General features: G+C 46.0%; 1 protein-coding gene and 1 pseudogene across 17 annotated transcripts in view; one reads left to right on the top strand and one right to left on the bottom strand.

The window, feature by feature from the left end:
• The first annotated feature begins 742 nt into the window (after positions 1 to 742).
• The window catches only part of RBFOX2 (RNA binding fox-1 homolog 2), a 273,237-nt gene continuing 251,265 nt past the window's right edge, over positions 743 to 22,714 (top strand). For 2 of the 17 annotated variants that reach the window (XM_059186828.1, XM_059186839.1), the window contains exon 1: positions 751 to 1,188. In XM_059186828.1, coding sequence (XP_059042811.1) covers positions 1,003 to 1,188 — 186 coding nt within the window. In that variant the 5' untranslated portion in view covers positions 751 to 1,002. Of the gene's footprint in view, positions 1,189 to 22,714 lie in introns of all 17 variants that reach the window. The other 15 variants (XM_059186845.1, XM_059186830.1, XM_059186831.1 and 12 more) reach the window with 9 other exon arrangements.
• On the bottom strand, positions 14,433 to 14,678 carry LOC131839410 (small ribosomal subunit protein eS21-like; annotated as a pseudogene).

Below are 22,714 nucleotides of genomic sequence, written 5' to 3'. Positions count from 1 at the left end.
TAGTCTTTCAGAACAGGGGAGAGCCGTGTAGTGGTGGCTTCCTTCCTGGACCTTCCAAATCGAGGTCCCCTTTCTTCTGCGAGAAGAGGAGCAGGCTAAGAACCTTTCACGGCGCCTCTTTCCTCGCCTGGAACCATCGCGGCCACCTAGGCGAACTCCGGTCGCTGCTTCGCAGAACTGGCCCTCCCTAGCCCTTAGGCCTCTCAAGCTCCGCCCGCCCCGGGCTGTGGCCCCGCCCCGAAAGCGCAAACTCCGCCTCCTCCGCGCGGGCAGGCACTCCGGCGGCGCGGCGCCTCCAGGACAAGCCTTCGGCCGGGCCGGAGATTCCCGAACTCCCCCGATCTCTTCCCGGCCTCCCTCGGACGCCCGGAGCGGAGGCGGCGGAGATTGCCGAGGGGCGCTGGCCCCGCCCCCGCCCCCGCCCCTCCACGGCCTCCCGCGCGGGCTGGAGTCCCAGATCCCGGTCCCTCCCTCCTCCTTTCTCTCCGCCCGCCTTCCCGGGGCTGCCACAGTGGCGGGTCGGAGGCTCCCGGCCAGTCAGCTCGTTCCGGCCCCGGGCCCCTCCTCCCCCACCCCCCAAACAAACAGCCCTCCCCACGCCTCGGGAGCCCGGACCGCCCCCTTCCTCCCTCGGCCCGGCGTGTGGCGAGGGACAGTGTGAAGGAGCGAGCGCGGGCCGGCGGGCGAGCTCCGTGAGTGCGAGAGGCGGGGCGCGCGGCGGGCCGGGCCGGGCCGGGCCGGGGTCGCGTGTGCGCGTGGGGGCGCGAGCGAGTGCCCGTCGCGACCCGCCGGCCGCCGCTAGCGAGCCGCCGGCGCGCGGCGAGCGGCCACCGCCAGCCGCCGAGGGGCGCCGGGCCCGCGCGCGCGCACGCACGCACGCACGCGGGGGCGGGGGCAGGGGCAGGCGCGCGCCCGCCTGTCGCGACAGTCGGGGCCGAGGCCCAGGGGGAGGTGGCCTGTCGCGGGTCGCCCGGCTCCCGGAGGCGAGGGGGGCGCGGGCGGATGGCGGAAGGCGCCCAGCCGCAGCAGCCGCCTCAGCTCGGGCCCGGCGCCGCTGCCCGGGGGATGAAGCGGGAGTCGGAGCTGGAGCTGCCGGTGCCCGGAGGGGGAGGAGACGGAGCCGAGCCCGGCCTGAGCAAGCGGCCGCGCACGGAGGAGGCGGCGGCCGACGGCGGCGGCGGGATGCAGGTGACCGCGCGGGACGGCGCCCCGTTACGGCGGGGGTGCGGCGCGGGGGCCGCGAGGGCGGCGGGGGTACCGGGGCCGGGAGGGGGAGGGCCTCCGGGGGTCCTGGCTTGGAGGTGGGAGGGGGCCGGTCGGGGCCTGGTGGGGAAGGTGGGGCGGGCTCCCCGGGCTTGGAGGCGAAGAGTGCAGGAGGATCCCTGGGTGCCCGAGAGCGTCCCGATTCCTCGGGGTGCGAGGGGCTCGACGCGTGAATAGGTTTTGGTGGGGAAATCGAACATGGTTGAGGCGGGTTCCTTTTCTTCAGACCCTTCCTTAGTTCCTTGGGGTGGAGTGGAAGCCGGGAGATCTGGGTCTGTTGCCCAGAGAGCCGCTGCACTGAGTCGAGGACGGGGCGAGGGGCGGGGGTGGGGGGGAGTGGTGGAGACTTGAATCACACCGTTTTGGCAGCTCTAGACACACGCGGCGATGGGGCAGGGGAGCGGTGTTATAAGGGAGAGAGTGAAAAGCGAGAAAACTCCTCGAGAGCCCAAAGGGGATGTGGCTTAGCTTGTGGGTTCAATCAGTTACACAAGGAGTGTGAGAAGTACCAGGAGTTCGGTAGTGGTGTGGAGACACCGTGGTGCTCGGTCTCATTAAGTTTGTGGAGCAATGCTAATGAGTCTCGAGAGAGACACAGGACGTGCCCCTCCTTCTTTTGCCAGTTGCTTCTTACGCGGCCGAGGATGCCGACCAGCTCTTTAATGTCCTGGGGTATAAAAGAAAATTTCTGGGGCTGTTGGGAGACTGGATTCTGAGTTGTGGACTCAAGGATAAGCTGGTTGTTTTGGGTAGGGAATGGGAAAGGTAGTGATGATGTCAGTTGGCTTTGTAGTTGAAAGAAGAGCGCAAACCTTCGGACCTTTTAGGATTTGGTCTCCGTTGGGAGAAGAGTTGCTGTGAAATGGTGGAGCAATTGTTTAGAGACCTGCCTAATTCTCTTAGAATCATGGAATGTTAGAGATAGAGGGGACCAGAGACATCATCTTTTCCAGGGGTTCTTCACCCGGATAGGCTTGAAGACTCTTACGTTGCGTAGTTTACATGCACTTTTGGTGTTGGTGGGGAAGTCAGTAGCTTTCATCTTTTTGGGTTTTGTTTGTTTGTTTTGTTTTTCGTTTTTTCTTTTTTGGGAAGGGATTCAAGTCTCCAAATGTTTTAACCTCCACATTTTGTAGATGAGGACTCAAAAGTCCAGAGAAGACTAGTGACTTGCCTAAGGCCACCCAGTTAGCTGGTAGCAAAACTAGAACTAGAAGCCTAGTCTTCTAATTCCTATTCCTGTGCTCTCTCCATTACACCACTCTTGGAAATCCCTGCAGTGCTAAAAGACTTCCTGTGCTCCGCTCCCAGCTTTTCAAGGCTCTGCCTGACTTCCTGTGTTAGAGACGGAGCTGTATTTAAGCGTGGCATGTTTGCTGTGCGCTTTTGGGTCTCCTTTGCAGAGGCCACTCAGTTACTTGTGTTGATTTGGGTAAAGTGACCCTCTTGCTGTTTATTTTTGAATTCTTTTGTTCTGTTTGCCTGCTCTTGTCCTCCATCAGAACTCTTGTCAGGCAGAGTGATTGTGAGAATTAAAAGCTCAGGGCCATGGAAAAAATACTGAGGAACATGGGGAGACTTAGGGTGATGTGGGTTAACATCGGCTGATCAGAAGAGGTGACTGGATGTAGGTGCTGGTGAGCACTGTTTGGTGCGTGGGTAAATCTGTGTATGTCTGTGTTCATTCATTGTTTCTGTCAGTCATGGTTAACAGACACCCCCCTCTCTTCCCTCTCCTTTCCTCCTGGGGCCCATTATTTGCTGTTGCCTTCAAATTGGCCAAGGATAGTAGTATTTGGAAATGGAGCAGTGTTTAGGGACTTTGGAGTATGCAGAGGAAGGAGTGGATTAGGCCTTTTGGGTGCGGAACTATCCCACAGAGAATCTTCTTCTCATTCTCTGTATGTGTGGATCTTTATTTATTTTTCAGGTCATGTGTTCTCATTGCTGTAGTTCTGACACCCCGTGTCACACGGGTACTCAAATCATCATTGATCTAGCCCCCTGCCTTCAACTAGCTGTAAGCTTCTGAGAAAATCCGTTCTTTTGGGGCCTCTGATTCCTTAGTTGTAAAATAAAGGGTTTGTATAGGAGGACTTCTAAATCACCTAGAAAATATAAGAAGTTCACTGACCTTAAGGTGCCTGGTGTTTCCAGTCTGGGTGGAGAGACAAAAATGGTGAAAAATTTAAAAAAGAGCATGCACTTCTGTATGTGTGGTTTTGTGTGTGTGTGTGTGTGTGTGTGTGTACGCGTGCGCATGCACACGTGTGTGTGTATCTGTGTGAGAGAGAAAGTTCCAGAGAACAGGAGCAGAGATACCATGGGGTGGTTGCATGTCACAAGTCACTGCATAATTTAGAGCCAAAGTACGCCAAGGATTTGTGCCAGTGGGTCCAGAAGAAGGAGATGATCGTTCCTGCTGAAATGGTCAAGGAAGGCTTTAGGCAAGGTTGACATTTGTGGTATGATCTGAGTAAAAGAGAAGTAATTCTCCCGAAAAGATAAAATTTAATGCTGGGTGACCCACACCTTGAGTACTTTGCTATATCATTTTGACAACAATGGTAGGATAGTTAATAGTCATTTAACTAATGTTTATTGAGCAGCTGCTATGTGCCAGGCTCTGTTTCACAACGTAGGAGACATGGCCATATATAAAACAAAGACTCAGCTCTCATGTAACTAATAATCTCATAGAAAGAAACAGTAAACAAATCAACAACTGTTATTAAGGGGTGGTGAGTGCCAAGAAGCAAAATAAAGCAGGGAGGGAGATGGAGAGTGAAGAAGATGGTTAGGAAAGACCTCTCTGATGGATGACCTTAGAATGAAGTGAAGGGAGGGAATGGACCATTCAGATATTTGAGGGAAAGGGGTTCAGGTGGAGGAACTGTGGGAGCAGAGGCATTGAGAAAGAGGTATACTTGATGTGTCTGAGAGCAGAGGCCCGTGCAGCTGGAGCAGAAGGAGCGGCAGAGAGGCAGATGATTGTGGCAATGTCGAAATGCCCATGGGCGCTGTGCTGTGCAAGTAGGCACTTAAACAGTCTGGAGTAGCCAACTTTTTTAGTATATGGGTTGGTCTTAAAGCACGTTTGTTTGTTTTCCTTATATAGCTTAATACAAATGGAGCTTTTCTGAGGTCATAGCTCCTTCTAGGAAGCCTTCCCTGACAACTTTCACACCAGTCAGACTCTCCTCTTATACGGATGCTGAATTGTACATCATCTTGTGTTGTTCCTTGTTTTATTCATGTTTCCCTAGTGAGACTGTAAGCTTCTAGAAGACAGACACTATATTCTCTTTGTTCTCTCCTTTGTAATACCTGACAGTGTTGGGTACAAAATAAACGCACACTGCCTGTGAAGTTGAAATTTACTTTTTACAAATGATTAAGGGGTTGGAAAAAATTAAGAAATTTAGGGGTGAGAGTTTGTTTCTGAAAATTCCTCAATCTTCTGAGTCAGAGGATTAACTTTTTTTTTTTTTTTTAAACAGACAGAAGTCCTTTACTGGGGTTAATTTCCCAAGGCTGCCCATTAAATGGAAGTACAGCTCAAAGCTGTAGATTCCAAAGCTGAACCCTGTTGAGTTATAGTCAGGAAGCTTTTGGAGTAAATCATTATTTCCCAAAGTGGGCATAGAGAACACGAGAGAGTCTGTGGTGCTTCTCTGACAATTCTTCGGCCAAGAAGGAACCGTAGAGGAGTGAGAGGAAGGATTGTGCCGTTCGCTTCATGTGGACAGAAGAGTATTAGCACAGCCCTGGAAACAGTATACAATAGAGAACCCTGAGCGGGGGAGGAGGGAAGAGCAAATTCAACCTGCAAATTGAAGTATGGTTTGAGAAGTGTAGTTAGTTGTCAAAGAGGGTGCTGGAAATGCTAACCTGGTGAAAAGTGGAATGAGTTACATGTATAGGTGTGGGCGGTTCATTTCACTGTAAGCAAGTCTGATATGTGTGGAACCTGGGTTTTATAAAACATCCTGGGGAGTTAGTTTCCTTTGGTCAGCTCTTCTAGTGAATGTAAACAATTTGATGATCAAAAATTCAGTTTTTGTGCAACTTTCTAGGAACTTAGCTGCTATTTAAATAAAGCAAGGTGCACCTTAATTATGACTTAGAGCTTTCAGCAAAATCCTTTACGGCAGCGAGGTGTTGGTATGTGATTATTATACGGCCAGCTAACTGCTTCTGACCATCGAGTCGTAAATCCAGTTTAGTGAAGTGGGTTCGGCAGTTGTTATTCTGGTAGTAGGAAAGCTTTCTTCCTGGTCTTAGGGCAGAGGTTCCAGGTAGCCTGTGATTTCTGTGCGTATGCTACAGTTCTTGAAATAGTTTATCTTTTCATTTGCTAGTTTCCGGGTTTCTTTCCTCTTAGGTGCACGTCTCTTTGGATTCTCGTTTGGGTGTTTGGTACTGATGCTGGACATGGTGCTACTATTTGAGTAGAGCTATACAAATATTGTGCTTTCCTTCCTAGTAATTCCATGAATGATGTCTCATAAAAATTAGGGAGTTTTTTGTTTCTTAGTTGTCTTAGTCTCCTAGTGCATCATAACAAAATACCAAAGACCGGGTGGCTTAAACAACAGAAATTTATTTCTCACAATTCTCGAGGCTACAAGTCCCAAGATCAAGGCGCTGGCAGATTCGGTTTCTGCTGAGGAGTTCTCTTTCTGGCTTCTCACTGTGTTCACATAGCCTTTTCTCAGTGTGTGCTCCTGGACAGAGAGAGATCTCTCTCTGCCTCTTCTTAGAAGGGAACTAATCCCAACATGGGGGTCCCACCCATAGACCTACACTAAACCTCATCACCTCCCAAAGCCTCCCTCCCCCAAGTACCATCGCCCTATGGGCTGGGCTTCAACATACTAATTTCGTGGGGAGACGGACGTTCAACCTACAATGCTACCAGAGCTGTAAACAGTGTAGATGGAGAAACTGAGGCACAGTCACTTTAAAAATTACTAATTTTTTTCAAGCCTCACAAGGAAAGCCTGTGAATGTAACACTCGGAATGTCTTTGAGAAGGAGGAGGACGGATCTGAATTCAAAGTAGGTCTATTCTTTAGGGTGACTCACGAGACTAGCCTGAGTTGAATTTGTCTCCCAACTCCCGCTCCCTGTTTTCTAGTCACCTTGTCATGTTTTTCTCTCGCACACTGACATGTGAACACAACAGAAGCTAACCGGAGATTTAACTTTAATTTTGGTATAAAACAGACTGGTGCAGACAGGCCTCAAGATTACAGGACTGGGGAGAAGGGCGCTCGCTCTTCTACTGTGTGTAAACCAGAGTGTTGCCCGTGCAGCTCCGGTCTGCCCTCTCTCAGGCCATCAGTTTTGATGCCAGGTTTTCACAATTTGTACGACAGTAAAGGCAGTCATTTTAGTGAGTGGCTTTGCTTGAATTTTTGTTGATCTGCATTTATAGAGCATAGTAAACGCCTTTTTTCTGGTGCCTGTGTGCACTCCCTTCAGAGATGGAAGGGAAGAGCGTCGGGGATGATGGGAAGGAAATGACAGTAATTGGAGGAGTGCGCAGCTGGAGCGGGGGCCAGGGAGTGCGTTTGGCGTTTTAGGTGGCCCCTAGGAGTATTGAATTTCTTATTCTTCTCCCCTCCAGCCCCAGTACAAGCAGGCGGCTTACATGGCTAAGGTTTCATTATCTAATCCATCACAGATCAGCTTGAATAAACCCATTGGCTGGCGCTGATCTAGTTAGGAGGGGAGTGCAAAGCTGCTTGAGCCAGGATTGGGGCAAATCGGATCAGAACTGCCATGTGAATCCTGGACATATTTCTGTAATTTGGGTGGGTAAAGATGTTTGGAAAATCACTTGTGAGAGAGAGAGAGAGAGAGAGAGAGAGAAGAGCAAGTGAACAATCAGCCATGAGTTTTTCAGATGTTGTGGGGACTCCGGGGGGAGAGTGTATGGAAGATTTGATTTATTTCTCTGGAGTATAGCCAAGTTGCTTTGATTATTTGAGTCTGACTTTTTTGGGGGTCACCAGTGGTCAGTAGTAATCTTTTTTAGTAGCATTTGGAGATCCCAGTTGTCATCACTTAGTTATGACTATTCTGAGTGAACCCTTGGTCTGAGACCGTACGTCATGGGTCCCCTCTCTTAGTTTTTAAAAGGGAGATGTTGTTAGTATTATTATGACCAACCTTAACATACGTAATTATGTTTGATATCCACGTATACGTCAAGTGTGGCGTGGTGAAAGAAACACTCTTTAGAGTTTCTCATTTTGGGTTTGACTCTTGGCTCCTCCACTTAGCAGATGAATGACCTTTGGTAGGATGTCTAACATCTGAGCTCCTGATTACACATCTGTGAACTGGGAGAATTAATACATACTCTAATGAGCTGCTTGATGACTCACCAAGATGATCTGAAGTGTCTATCATGGAGCCCAGCAGTACCTGTTTATTCCTTGCCTCCCTTATAGGCTGCCGTACAGCGCTCCGTGAGGTCCTGCTTACTGCTTGATCAGCATGGAGTGGTTAATGTGTTTCCGACTGATGAAGTGTCAGAGTTGGGGACCACTAGAGATGAGCAGTGTGTTGAACTGAATGTTCTCGGCCTCCGGGTGGAGGAGGTGAATGGGCTTTCAAGTTAGAGGAGGAGGAGGAAGAGGAGAGGTTTGCTTCTTTGCTAAGCACTGAAAGAGCTAGTGAGTTATTACAGTGCCTGCACTGAGCAATGGACTTTTCGTGGAACCCATGGGATCTCCACTGGGAATGTGCATGACAGATGCACTGGCCGTTCGGGTGGTACCCGGGATGCAGGAGTGGTGAGAATGTTGGTTGCGTTTCAGATATTACAAGGTTCGCTAGTTAATATTACTTCGAATAGATAACACCTTTTGCTCTCTTTCTGGTTTGTGGAAATTGAGCTGGGATGCCTTTGTCTCGTCTGTCCCCAGTCTCTTCAAACCTGCCTGCAGACTACTAAGTCACCCACCTGAAAGAGCTTACTTTTTAAAAACACTTGACAGTTTGTCTTTGACTTACAAAGTCCATTCTCTCTCATTTGGCCTCCTTCTGGCTTGACTTTGGCCTTTGTAGCCTCATTGAATTTTCGGCAGTCCACCTCTGAGTCTGGGGTATGAGGCTTTTGGTTTCCTTAGCATGCTGTGCCCCGTGGGCTCATTTGTACCTCTGTGCCTTTGTTTCTGTTTCTTTTCTACCTGAAATTCCTGCCTCAGCATCTCTGTCTCTCATCTGCAAGGCTCAGTCTTGAGGATCAGTTGGGATACTGACTCCTGGATGCCTTTTGTGTCTGCTCCCATTCCTCCCACATCCTGCCGGTTTCTAAAACATGGTGTCCAAAGCTCTGTTTCAGCACATTTTACTTTACCAAATGGTAAAGTACCAGTGTCTGCCCCTCCACCCCTGCCCAAACAGTGAGATCGAGGGAGCCTTTGGGATCCCTAGGATTTAGCACTGTGCCTGCGCCCCAGTAGTCAAGAAACTAGGATTTTTGTTGAATTGAACTTTGTCTCTCTGCCCCTCAGTAGGGCCTGCAGATGGCTTTAATTGTTTCTCCAGATTTTCCCTGGGGGGTCTGGCCCTTGGTCTGCTTTCCAGCTCGTGTGAAGACTGGGAGCTGTGGGATTTGTGAATGGTACCTGATCTTTCCATTGATATCAGGGTTAAAGGTGAGAACGGGGTCTTTGAAAACAGAAGCAGGGGTGGAATTTAACTGTTGAATGTGTTGGGTGGGCATGGCAACGTAATGTTTAGTTTCCTGTGCTCAGATATTAATTGAGTGCACGTGTGTATGTGTAAAAAGCGCCTTTGTGATGGTGTGGTTAAGGAGAAGAGAGGACCCACACAAGTAAGGAGCAATTAGAGCTAACCTGTTCCAGTTCATCGGAGCAGTCTGTTGATCTGCCTTTTACAGTGCTGCGGAGAGATGCTGGAGTGTTGCGGTTCAGAGATATTACCATCATCTGGGACTAAGCCCATTTGATCAACGGTGGACCTTAACCTTTCCCTTCCCAACGAATGAATTTCATAAGCTATTATCGCTTCTTTTGTGGCCACCGGAAAAATACCAACTGAGACACCTCACAAAATGCAGGCTGTTTTCCAGATCGCCCTTTGGATGTGCTTGAAAATGAGGAAGCTTGATGGAGTTCCTTTAAACTGCAACCTTGGAAATAGATTTATGGATGTGTGTGTGCGTTACAGGACTCGTTCCGCCCGTCCCGTGTTCTCCCTTCCTCCTTCCTCTCAGCTTCTGATTTCTGCTGCTCTATAATCCTAGCCTGTTCTCTCTGACCTTGAGACTTCCCTTACTTCTTCAATCGGGGCCCCTTTACAGGCAGCCAGATGGACTTTGTAATGCCTTTGGCTTTTTGGGTTCTGAATGAAAAAAGCAGGTTCTAAGATGGGAATGAGAGAGACAGCAACCAGTAATAATATTACTTCCTTCTGATGTGTCCTGCACATACGTGGCATCTAGAAATTTCCACTGAGGATTCGAGGCACGGGACACATGATAAATACCGCTTATGAAGGAGATGACAATTTTGAATTGCTAAATGATAATGGTTGAGTAACTGCTTAGAAACCCGTTTTCCCAAGGGTGGAAACAGCCTTTGAAGTTTAGACTTCCCATAATGCTTGGGTGTGTTCAGCCATAATACTTGGGTTTTTTAGGGACCTAAGTCTTCAGATAATACCTTGGTATCTGGGATTTTCCCCATGGGATGGCTGGTTCCTTGGTTTTTCCTTTGCTGAGGAAAAGAAACTTTGCACTGAGTATTGGATGTTTCATTCCAGGCATGTGGTTTCCGAGGAGGCATACTGTTTATTTTTCTTTTTGGCTGAATCGACTTTGTCGGATCCTAATCGTAAATATCACGGCAAGGCATGATTTATCATGAAGGGTAGGCAGGGTTGCTGTGGTTCTCTCTCGAGGATGGGATTTTGCAAGGCGGGGAGCGGAAACTGTCCTAGGGGAACTAGAGGAAGAGCAGACCTGGTTGGGGGCACTCTGGGCTTTGAGTGTGAGCTCCAGCTACTGTCTGAGTTGGAACACTTTGGGAACAGAGGCTCATGGGAAGTTCTTCCATTTGCCTTATTTTGAGCAGCTTTTCCCTCACACATTGGCAGCTGTTTGGAGGAGGGGGCGTTAATTGCTGTCCGCCAGAATGATTTCCAAAACAGACCTATATGGAATTCATTTAGGGACTTATTTCAGGAGTATGTGGTTTGTCCTGAGTCAGGAGGACTTTGGTTCCATTTTCCTGGAAGTCGCCGGGCTTCATGAGCCTGCGCTATTTATCTTGGACAGTTAGGCCAGAAGAAAAGCAGCTGCACAGTGGGTCCTTGTTGCGTGGAACTTAGTTTCCTAGCTCATCCTCTCGGGGGTTTTTATACAGTTACATTTACAGCCTTAAGTTTTCTTTTCCTTTTTGTTTTCTCCCTCTGCAGTTCGGTGCGCCACAAACATTCTGAAGAGGGTGGGTCATGATTCTGGGTTAAGAAAAAGTAAAATAATTTTGGGTAAAAAGCAGGAATTGTTTAGCTCCCTCTCCCCTCTTTTCTTACTCCCCCTTCCAGTCCTTTGCAAAAGTGTCTGCAAATGAGGTCGCTTATCCCCTCCTCAGACTGTCTTGTCCCCTGATGCGCTGAATCTGTGGCTCTGACAGCTTTCACCTGCTGTTTCTTGGTCTCCAGGCGATGGGATTGTGGGATTGTGCCGTTTCAAAGCAAAACCTGGCAGAATTGGAAGACGTTTTGTGGTGGCTCCCAGCGCCCACAAAGCTTAAACTCATTGGTTTGCACCTCATACAAACTTGCAGGAACACTGTCCCTGTCACTAGCCGGCACAATGGGTTTGAGGACTTTGCTGGAACTTCAGGAAGTCTCCACAATGGCTCCTTCTCACAGTGGGAGCTTTGGCAAGGCTTACGGGGAGTTGGTAGGGCTTGTTTTGAGAGCGGGCCTCTGGTCTTAACACTCCTGTGTGTCTCTGTAAGAAAGGCAGGGCAGACTTGCTTGAAGAATGGGGAGAGGTGCGATGCAGCTGTCACGGATGTGGGGCCATTTTTATACACGTCGGCCTGTGCCATCCTAACCTGCACAGTTTACCGTGTGTTCTGGGTGTTGTATTCGTACTGGAAGCCATGGTCTGACTCCTGATTTGGTTGATTTTTGATATCATCCTGGACTTTGAGTGATGCTGGTCATATTTAGAAGATCTGTGTGGGGGCTTAGAAGTTAACTGTTTCTGTTGGCAAGCCCCCTCCCCGGCCCCAGGTGCTACTCATATGTGTTACAGACGCATTTTTTTGGTCCCTCTACTTGGTGTAATAGGTCCTTAGCTGCTTGTTTTGATTCCAAAAATCTGATTCCCCATTTTTGCTGTAACATTTTGGCTTTGATCTGGCTGTGTTTTTACAGTGTTGGAGATCAATTGGTTAATTTTGGCATTTTGCATACATACAGGAGAAGTCTTTCAGAAAGGTGCTTATCACAGACCATTAGTGATTTTTGTCAGCTGTGTAAAAATGCTGCGATTAACAGATACCCGAGTATCTGTGTGTATGTGCAGTTTTCCTTTATGCTTACTTTGCATTTCTTTTTTTCTCTAGGAGTAGTTCGGAGTCAGTGTTATCCTTTGCTTTTTAATCCTGGCCTGTTTCAGGAAACTTTTGTGTTTGATTTTCTTGGGCTTTTGTGAGGATCATTTATCCTTATTGGATTTGAGCTTCACGATGAATTGTTTTTTCAGTGTTAGTTTTAGGTAAATAGTACATGCTTGTTTGGTTTCGTGGTATCCCAGAGTCTGAACAAACCCTAAACAATTTGTCAGCCATACTTCAGTTAAAAAAAAGTATTAGTTCCAATACAAGAGAAACGCCTGACTGGTCCAGCATCCTGTTTCAGGTGAGAAAATTGTGTAATTCAATGTCCCAGGCTGTTCCATCGATGGCTCTTTGAGAAAGGAGAATAGGTGTCATTCTGCTGAGAAAAGAAAAATCAAATAACTTTGGAATAGAGTTAAACAAAACTTGAACAGAATTTGAAACAAAATAGAGTTAAGCAAAATTTGAAAATTTGAAACTATCACACATTACTTCATAAGCAGATGCAACCCTACAGTTATAAAATGTATTTAGTGAAGCATCTGTCCCCAGGTGCCCTGAACCCCTACACTAAACAACTAACCCCCAATTTTTTGTTTCTTGTGTTATCTTATTCTTTTTTCCCACAGACACCAGCAAACTGGTGCCTTTGCACACTGCTATTTTCAGTTACTATATCAGAAGGTAATTTTTGTTTTTTAAGATTTTTAAAAAAATTATTTCTATTTTTATTTTTTTTATTTTTGGATTTTCTTATTTTTAAGTAATCTCTACACCCAACGTGGGGCTGCTCGAACTCACAACCTTGAGATCAAGAGTCGCAAGCCATACTGACAGAGCTAGCCAGATACCCGGAAGTTAATTTTTTTTTTAAGATCTTTTTTATTTATTTGACAGACAGAGATCACAACTAGGCAGAGTAGCAGGCCTAGAGAGAGGGGGAAAGCAGGCTCCCTGCTGAGCAGAGAGTTCGATCCCAGGGCCCCGAGCCATGACCCGATCATGACCTGAGCCAAAGGCAGAGGCTTAACCCACTGAGCCACCCAGGTGCCCCGATTTGTTTTTTTTTGATGTAATAAGGTCTCCTGATGTTTTCAAGAACTGGTTCTGCTGTGCATGCGCGCTCGCGCGCGTGTGTGTCCCTTGCTTAGAAAAGCTTTTCGCACTCTAGGATTATAAAACATAGAATAGGCGGCCAGGCAGAGCTGAGTTGGAGCCTTAGCTTTTCCATATCACAGTTGTATGATCTTGGTGAAGTTATTTAACCTTTCTAAGCCTCAGCTTCTTCCCTTGTAAAATACATTCTGTAAGAATTGAAAGAGATGATACATAGAATGTGCTTATTCAGGGCCTGACACATAATAGGTGTTCAGTATATAATGGCCATATTTGTTATAATTATCAAGCCTTATTTTTTTGTACCCCAGTTTTTTTTAAAGTTTATTTTTTTAGAGAGAGCACAAGCATGGGGGGCGGGGTTGAAGGAGAACGAGAGAGAATCTCAGACCCTGAGATGAACATGGAGCTGGACACGGGGCTCAACCCCAGGACCCTGAGATTATTATCCAGCCAAAATCAAGAGTTGGATGCTTAACCGACTGAGCCACCCAAATGCCCCTTGACTTCTTCTTCTTCTTCTTCTTTTTTTTTTAAATTTTATTTATTTATTTGACAGACAGAGATTACAGTTAGGCAGAGAGGCAGGCAGAGAGAGAGAGGAAGAGAAGCAGGCTCCCCACTGAACAGAGAGCCTGATGTGGGGCTCGATCCCAGGACACCAGGATCATGACCTGAGCCCAAGGCAGAGGCTTTAACGCACTGAGCCACCCAGGCGCGCCCTGCCCCTTGACTTCTTTAAGGGCAGGAACAGTCTCTTAGTGTTTCTGTCTTCAGCTTCTCCATGAATGTCAGGGAAATATTATAATAAGAAGCCGGTAAATGTTTGTTGAAAAAAAAAATCAGTCTTTATAGGGCTTATTTGTAAAAAATCTCTTTAATAATTTTTGTTGCTTTTTCTGTAATCACCATCTTTGGATTTGTAGCTTGGTGACTAAAATTGTACAAAATGTACAGTAATTAAATTTATATAATATTTCATAGTGTATAAAATGCTTTGATATAGGTTCTTATTTAGTCCCTACAACAACCCCAAAAGATAAGTGATTCTTTTTCCTATTTTTCATATGGTAAAGATATACTTCTTTAAGCCTCATGACTAGGAAGTAGCAAAACTGATACTTCTACCAGATTTTGTGGCTCTTTATTCAGTGCCTTTACCTTTGGGCCTCGTGCCCCTCAAACCAAAGGGTATGATTGAGAAAGAATGAATACTGAACGTGAACTTCATTGTCTTCATGTGACATATATTTAATATTGAAAGTATTTTGTCTATTACCTAACAGTAATCCATGTAGTTACAGTAATTCTTGAGTCTTGTAGAAGTCAATACTGACTTCAGTTTCTTCAGTAATTTGGATCTAAACAGTGGGTTTTTTTTTTTTTTTTCAGTTTACTATTTATTTGTAACAAATATTCCACATCCATGATCCTCTTCAGTCAGAAGTTCTTTGAAATGATGCTGTCGGCCTTGGCCAGTGGAGGATGGAGTCGTCTGACTCACCCATCCTGCGAATGGCCCCACAGATAGCCTAGGTTTTCAACTGACAGTTGAACCTGTGGCCTTCGTGGCCACGATCACCTGGATGGGTGTGTGGTCTTTGGTGCCAATGGTGCGATTGCTGGCAGAGCATGTCCGAGGCACGGTGTGAGCAGGTCCACAAACTTGCCGGCATCGGTCTGCATGTTGAAGGGGCGCCTGCTGCTCCTACCACGAGCACGGAAAGTGGCCAGTGTTTTGAATTGGGATTTTGCCAAGATTTGGTGTGTGCTTGTATGTGCCATGCATTGTATTAGAAGCTTCATGTGTTTATCTCACTTTCCTGTACTTCATATTTGGGGGAGGTTAAATGGGATAGTTATTTGCTGTGTATTTGGTAATTTGTTATTATTGTTTGCTTGTTATTTGCCTCAAAGTTATCCCATCTGTAATTTTGTTATCAGCTGGTAGATCAGCAGTAGATAAATCACTGGATCGATAATGGTGGGTAGTATGAAATGAGGGTTGAAGGCATCTAGAAGTCATCCTACCAGCTCCCTGCTTCAGTCGGGTAAGGGAGACGATGTGCTCATTTCAGTTATTCCGGGCTCAGTAGGACGGCAAGCAGTAAGCTCAGACTTTGGCTTTAGGTCTAATTAGAATCTTTCATATCTTCATCTTTCTTACTATTCTGGTACAGTTACTCTGAGGGTTTCTTACGTGGAGTTTATCCCCCCACCCTGGCTTGCCATTTATTTATTTATTTATTTAAAAAGATTTTATTTATTTATTTGACAGACAGAGATCACAAGTAGGCAGAGAGGCAGGCAGAGAGAGAGAGGAGGAGGAAGCAGGCTCTCTGTGGAGCAGACAGCCCGATGTGGGGCTTGATCCTAGGACCCTGGGACCATGATCTGAGCTGAAGGCAGAGGCTTTAACCCACTGAGCCACCCAGGCACCCCTGTCATTTATTTTTTAAGCATAGAATATATTCACATGGTGAATGATTCAAAATGCGGAAAAGAGTAAAAAGTGTCTGCCTTGTCCCAACTACCTAGTTTTCTCCTTGGAGGTAACTGTGGTTAGTTTTCTGGCTATCCTTCCGGAGGTAGTACCTGCATAATATCTTCTCCACTCCCTTTTAGAAACTCAAATGGTGGTATTACTATGCACGCTCCCTGTGCTTTGCTTTTCTTTTTCTCTGCATTTGGAGATCAGAACATTTTTTGTAGATTTTTTTTTTTTAATTAGGTTTCTGGAATTAGGATTATTCTGTCCTGGGCTACTGAGATAAAACTAAGTCTAAATGTCTCTGGTAGGGCTGAGCCTGATTAGTACAAGACCTCAGAAAGTGAGAGTCTGCATTTCATGGACTCAGGGGGTCAGAAACCTAATCTTTCTTTTTAATGTTTCTTGTTTTTATTTTTAGAGACCTGATCTGCATCTCCAGTCTTTCATGTGAATACCCTACAAATCTCTGACTGATGATACCTTTAAAGATATTTGGGCAAAAGATAGGCGTCCTTAGCTCTCCACCTGTCCCAGTCAGCTGCTCCCGATCCTGTTCTTATCCACTCGAAGGGCTCTTTTTGGGTCAGATATCCTGTTTGTCATTGAGTCAGTAATGATACTCAGGATCTGCCTTGAGTCATTGCACATGGACTCTAACTGCAGTGGGATTTTATTCGGTATGACACTTTCTATACCAGATGCATCCAGAATGTCCAGCTTATCCTGATTGAATGTCACTGCTGTCAGGAGGCTGGTCAGTGAACCAAGTTTGGTGTTGAATTGTGAGAAAGGAAGATTTAGTTCCTAGTAGGTGTTTGTGTCTCAGCAGCCATAATTGCTGTTGGTTTCATGTAACCCCTGCATTTGTTGACAGTCGGGACTGAGGGGATGGTCATCATCATTGGGATGTGACCCCTCTCCCACTGAGACCTGATGGGGAGTAAAGAGATACGGTTCCACAAACAGAATATTTTTTTCCTGTTTAGTAGACAGTGGATTCTGATCCAGACATTAAGACAGCATTAAGGATTGCATGCTTAGTCTTGACCTTTAGAGACTTATGCATTTAAAGGTCTGAAGTAAAACTGTGCTTTTCTTTTTTTTTTTTTTTTTAAAGATTTATTTATTTATTTATTTGACAGAGATAGATCACAAGTAGACAGAGAGGCAGGCAGAGAGAGAGGAAGGGAAGCAGGTTCCCCGCCAAGCAGAGAGCCCGATATGGGACTCGATCCCAGGACCCTGAGATCATGACCTGAGCCGAAGGCAGCGGCTTAACCCACTGAGCCACCCAGGCGCCCAAAACTGTGCTTTTCATAGTTAGCTTCTGCAGTGGACCTTTGTCTCCACAAGGATGTTAGAGGGGAGGTAGCATTCTAGCCGTTTGGAGAATGAGGCCAGTGAGGATGTGTCTTGCACTCTAGGTGGATGCTAACCTCCATTATACGGCGATGCTAATCTCACCAAACAACCTTTATGGTCCCAAGGCTTTGCCATGAGTGAATGAGGCCTGCTCAGTCTCTGGCCCCACGCAGTGAATGGAAGCAGGCGGGGCACCAGATGCTCTGTTGTTTCCCCGGTTGCTTCTTCCTTCATACCTGGTGTAAGGTTTCCAGGCGTTTGTGTAACCCGATCGCAGAAAGCGCCTGTCTTAGCAGTCGAGAGATGGGCTGGCAGGTGGCTCAGGTTACTCCCATGTTCCTAATAAGAGCCAGTGATCCATACTGGTGGCTGCTGGGGTGGGGGGGGGGGGGTAGGAGCTTTACTGCCGGTGCCCTGCCCAGCAGGAATGGTGGTGCGGGTCTGTCTGGTGTTTCAGGACTCCCAACAGTGTACCCAAGGCAGCTTGAGAGGTTTGGCCAGCATCTCTAGGCAAGCAGTGCAGTTTGAAAGGCAGATCTTGCCTTAGAGGAGATGGGTCTTGGGAAATGGTGACACACAGGAGCAGAAGGAGAACCAACATAGAAAATATGAAGTACTAGCCCAAGCAATAGAAATGAGATTATTCAGTCTTTTAACTTAAAACCCAGTTAAAGATTTTATCGAGTCCGGTAGTGTCAGGCACAGTGATGCTTAAGACTTGAATTTGCAGTGGGGAAGTAGATGTGTACACCAGTAACTTTCATGCCGTGTGATAATTGCTCTGATAGAGGTATACACTGAGTATATGTCAAAGCCTAGTAGTTCGGGAACATAGACTCTTTGCACAACTCTATCAGAGCGATTATCACACTGTATTAAAATCCTGGATTAAAAGGCATTCTGGTATCAGACTGCTTAGATTCAAATTGTCTGTATACCTACTCATCTGTGTGTCCTTTGGGCAAGTTACTTACCTCCTCTGTGCTTCAGTTGTTCATCTGTAAAATGGGGAAAATAGTTTCTCCTGGCAAAGTTGTTGTGAGTATTAAGTGAGTGTGTACAGTAAAATGTATTTGGAGGAGTGCCTGGTCCATGATGAACACTCTATGTGTCATCGGTTGTTACGGTGGTGCTTGTGGCACCAAGCAGGGACACCAGAGACCATGGCAAACACGTGCTGACCAGTGACAGCGCAGAGTTCAGGATTTATTGTATCCCCTGAAAGATTTTTAGGACAATGCCAGGGACTGTACAGAAGCAGATGAATGAAATGTTAACCAACTCTGTGATTGTGTACAGTATACGATGAGAGTCCATTATTTGGAAAGTTGGGTAAGAAAAATAATGTGAGAAGCTTCAGGATCCCATGGCAGTTTCAGAGAAAGAACCTTACTGTTCCTTTGGGAGTTGCATGGGAGGCCCTCTGCTTTCTTGAAATTTTAAAGATAGGCTATATATCTTTAAGGTAGGATAATATTTTATTTTGGGCAAGTATTTCTTGCTTTTAAACCTCCCCCCTCAGGAGAAACTATTTTAGATCAGAATCTATCCATCCATCCATCCTTTCTTACCTACCTCCCCCTTCTAAAAGGGAAACATTGCTGATATTTAAATCACTTTCATTTTTCCTTATATGAAAGGTAAACCTCGGGGTGCCTGAGTGGCTCAGTTGGTTGAGCATCTGACATCGGCCCAGGTCATGATCTCAGGATCCTGGAATCCAGCCCCGCATCAGGCTCCATGTTCAGGGGAATCTGCTTCTCCCTCTCCTTTTCCCTCTGCCCCTCCGCCTTCTCCTGATCTCTGTCTCTCTCTCAAATAGATAAAATCTAAAAAAAAAAAAAAAAAAAAAAAAAAAGGTATACCTCTCATTGTGCAAAAACCCCTACTCTTTTTATTTTTTTTTTTTAAAGTTCTCTCTCTGCCCAACATGGGGTTCAGACTCACCACCCTGAGATCAAGATTGCACACTCCTCTGCCTTAGCCAGGCAGAGACACCCCCCAAAAGCCCCTGCTCTTTCGCTTGGCGCTTCATTTATTCACTTAACAACATTTAAATGCGTCCAATAGGCTAGACCGTGGGGCTGCAGAGTAAAAGGAACATTATAATGGAGCCTGTGAAGTTTATCATGGGAGGTTTCTGGAACCAACTATACATTGAAACAAAAATTTAGAGACACAATGTATTGCTAAGTGTGTAGGTAGAGAAGTAGGTACTCACGGTTGCTGGTGGAGTGAAAAGCCACATACCCTTCGTGAAAAGCTGTTTAGCAATATCTGCTAAAACATAAAATGCATGTATTCTTTGACTCAGCAGCTCTATTTCTAGGAATTTATCCAACAGATACTTCTGCATCTGTGTGTGAGAATATACATTACAAAATTACTTGAAGTAGCAAACCATTGAACAAAAGAAAATGCTCTTCAACAGGAAATCTGTGAACTAAAATAAGGTACATCAGCAGGATGGGATATCATGCATTTATTACAGAGAATGAGACAGCTCTCTGTGAACAAACAGAAGACTCAAATACATCAAGTGTAAAAATTCAGGGTGCAGAAAAGTGTATAGTTTGCTGATGTTAATAAAAATAATATAGTAATATTATATTATTAATATAATAATGAAAAGCATATATTCTTGTACACACAGACTCTCTTTGCTGGGAATCACAAGATTCCGATAGCGCATTGTATCTGGGGAGGGTTAGTAAGTGACAGAGAAGTAGGGGTATAGTTGAAGACTTACTATAGTCTTTTGTGCCTTTAGAGTTTTGTATTACATGCTTGTGTTGTTTTAAAAATAATTTACTAAAATGATGTAGGAGTAAGTATAGGAGCTGTTTTACTTATAATTGAATTTGCTAATTTTTATAGAAAAATGAAGTCGTGTGTTAGAGCCGAAGTGTGCTAATTCTGCTTACCACAAGGAAAAAAATAGTGCCGGTGGTGGCACACAGCCGTTTTAATTTTGTCTGTCACGTTGTTTATTAGTATATAGGGTGTTGTTGGTGCTTATATTTATTATTAACTGTGTCTTATTCCGGAAGGCTAAAGTCTCTGATTATAAGAAGAATGCTGATACGGTGGGGTGGGTAAATGCAGACACGATTGCAAATGGAAGTCACGTGAGCAGTGACGGGCGAGTACTTGTACAGGTGAATTCTTCGACAACACAGACAGTTGTGAAGAGGCAAGGGCAAGTCATGAAGTGAGCTGAGGAGAAATAAAACAAGTTAAAGCCTTTACCATAAGCCATTTTTCTTCAGTGTTTCCTCACTAGATGTACACCTAATGGGTTACTTGGATTTTTTTCATATTGGAATTTTATGGACTAGTGGACTTAGGAACAGCCTTTCATTCCAGACCCAACCTGGGGTAATAGAGGAGCTTCTGTACCCTGATAGGAATGAGTGCAGTGTTTCTATGGGAGCATAATAAAGAGATTCTTATCCAGCTGGGTGGCATGGGCCCAGGAGGAACATTCTGCAGGAGCTGTTGCTGAGGACTGAGTGAGTGAGTAGGGGCTAGGCGAGTAGGGGAGAGGAGAGGCAGGGACAGGCCATTCCAGGCGGAAGCGGCAGCACGTGCAAGGACAAGGTGAGAGGAACCACAGGTAGGTCAGCGGGGGGGGGGGGGGTGCGGATGGGGTTTTTCTGAAGTCTTCGGCGGTTGGTGCCCCCACAGACTGCTGTCCTCCTGCAGTCCTGTATGCCGTTCTTGAAGTTGACGTGGTGGTGATGGTGATTGGATTCTCCCACCCCTCAAGGAACATAACCTCCTGGTAGGTGGAGTAGTGACGCTCTTTGTTCATGGAAGAAAAACAAGAGAGAACAAAGAAAACCTGTATTTGGTTAATGTTGTATGCATGTGGTTGACCTGTCTTCCAGCAGAACTCCTTATTTTTCTGCAGCTGCCTTCATCCTTGAAGAGGCCTTCTCTCTGTTTGGAATCACGGTTTGAGTGCTGCACGGAAACAACTTGAACCTGATGTTCCCTTTCATCACATTTAAGTCTATGTGACGTACTTTCTACCGTGCAGGCACGCATTTTGCTCTTCATAGTTTGGAATGCTGTAACAACAATGTTTTGTCGGTCAGAGGCGTCCAAAAAATTTTATGAATGTTAATGTGCTTGATCTCACAGTATACCAGGGTAGGTGGCAGGTAGGCAAGTGATTTTTGTTTTGTTCTGTTTTTTACATATCTTGTATATTAGCCCATTTTGGTTGTCAGTGCCTCTTAAGGAGAAAGTTTCTCCTTTGAAGCTGGGATGTCCTCTGTGCTTTGAATTCACTCAAAGAAAAATTATTCTGGAAAGCTTGAACTAAACCTGGTGAAATGCTTCTGAGTTATGGGAGAGGGATTGAAAAAAACTTTTTTAGCTAAAAATAATTTTGCTCCCAAGTTACCAAAAATGGCTCACTAGAAATGCTTTTAAGATACTTGTCTAAGCTACCATAAGCTGAAGGTCAAGAAAAACGTTTAGAACATGTCTTGAGAAGCGATTGGCTCTATTTTGCCAAAGCTTTTGCCAGGCTTCTTATTCCATAATTATCTCATGGGACAAAAGCTGGTGGAAAGCGTTATGCCTTTGATTCGATAGGGACCTCGAGGTTCTTTAAGTGAAACGTGGATGCTGCCTGTTTCTTCTGACGGTAAGCTTGTACCTGCGGAAGGCATTAGCGTGGGTGCAAACGGGACATTTAATTCTAAAAATATTGTTCCATGGTTTCTGCTGATTAAGGACTTGTAGTCCTTGTGTCCCGTTGCAGAGCAGTTGTACTCTCGGAAAATATTGGTCATTCTTCACAGAGGACCAGGGGATGGGTCTTTAGCATGTGGGATTGCCGTCGATGGTCTCTTAGCCCGTTCAGGTACTCCTCTGCCTCTCCCGGAGTTCTGGCGTCGAGAGCCACTCACGGGTGGCACTTCTTTGTTTGTGGTATGGCCGGTTACCGTTGGCACTTACATTTTATTCTTCATTCTCACACCTCTCCGTGCTCTAATGATGACCCCAAGGACCCATTTGCAGCAGCAGTGTGTGCCTTCGGTTGGCGGGGATAGCTTGAGAAACTGGAGAGGCAATGTCGACTTTCCTTGAGGTTGCTTAGAGTTGCAAAATAAAATCTTGAATTAGAAAGAGATTTAGAGCTTTTTTTCCCTCTTGTAGAAAGCACTCTTAAATATAAAGCCATGATGTTTTTCCTTTCTGAATTGAACACCTGTTTATTGAGCACCAAATGTCTAGGAGGTAAGGAGAAGGCAGGTGACTAAGCTCAGGTCCCGGGACCTCCTTCCTTCAGTTCGGGGAGAAAAGTAGCCTGCAGGCAGGGTGTTCTTGGCACCTTGAGGAGAGGAGAGAAAGTTTAAAAACAAAGTATGGTAAGGATTTATCAAAAAGTGGGATAAAACGATTACTTAGTCTCAGTTAAGTGGCAGCTTGAATTGAGGTGGTCCTAATGGTTTCTTTATCAGACTGTACTGAGAAGCGCGGGAGTGTAGCACACGGAAGCCGGAACAGACAAGTTCAGGTGCAGTAAGCGGGCTGGAGAAGACAAGGACAGGAGCTTGTGATACGGATTTGAGATCTTGATGTTGGAAGAGTTTGGGTAGTGACCATTCCCAAGGACTAGTTATCAGACGGATGATTATGGTAGAGGAAAGCATGCTGGAAATAAATAGGTCGAACTTGGAGGCTTTGGAAGGGTTGTCAGCCCAAGGACTGACATCACTGAGGACTAAGCACTGGGATCATTGGGCAGGTTGACAGAAGGTCTTGGCAGTTGAGGAAGTAGTACGATGTATGAGCATTAACTCGGTTGTTCTCAACTTGGGGAGATTTTGCCCAAACATTTGATGATGTCTGG

Source organism: Mustela lutreola, chromosome 8 (genome assembly GCF_030435805.1).
Source record: "Mustela lutreola isolate mMusLut2 chromosome 8, mMusLut2.pri, whole genome shotgun sequence".
NCBI classification, from domain to species: Eukaryota; Metazoa; Chordata; class Mammalia; order Carnivora; family Mustelidae; genus Mustela; species Mustela lutreola.
This window is presented reverse-complemented; position numbering and strand designations above follow the sequence as displayed.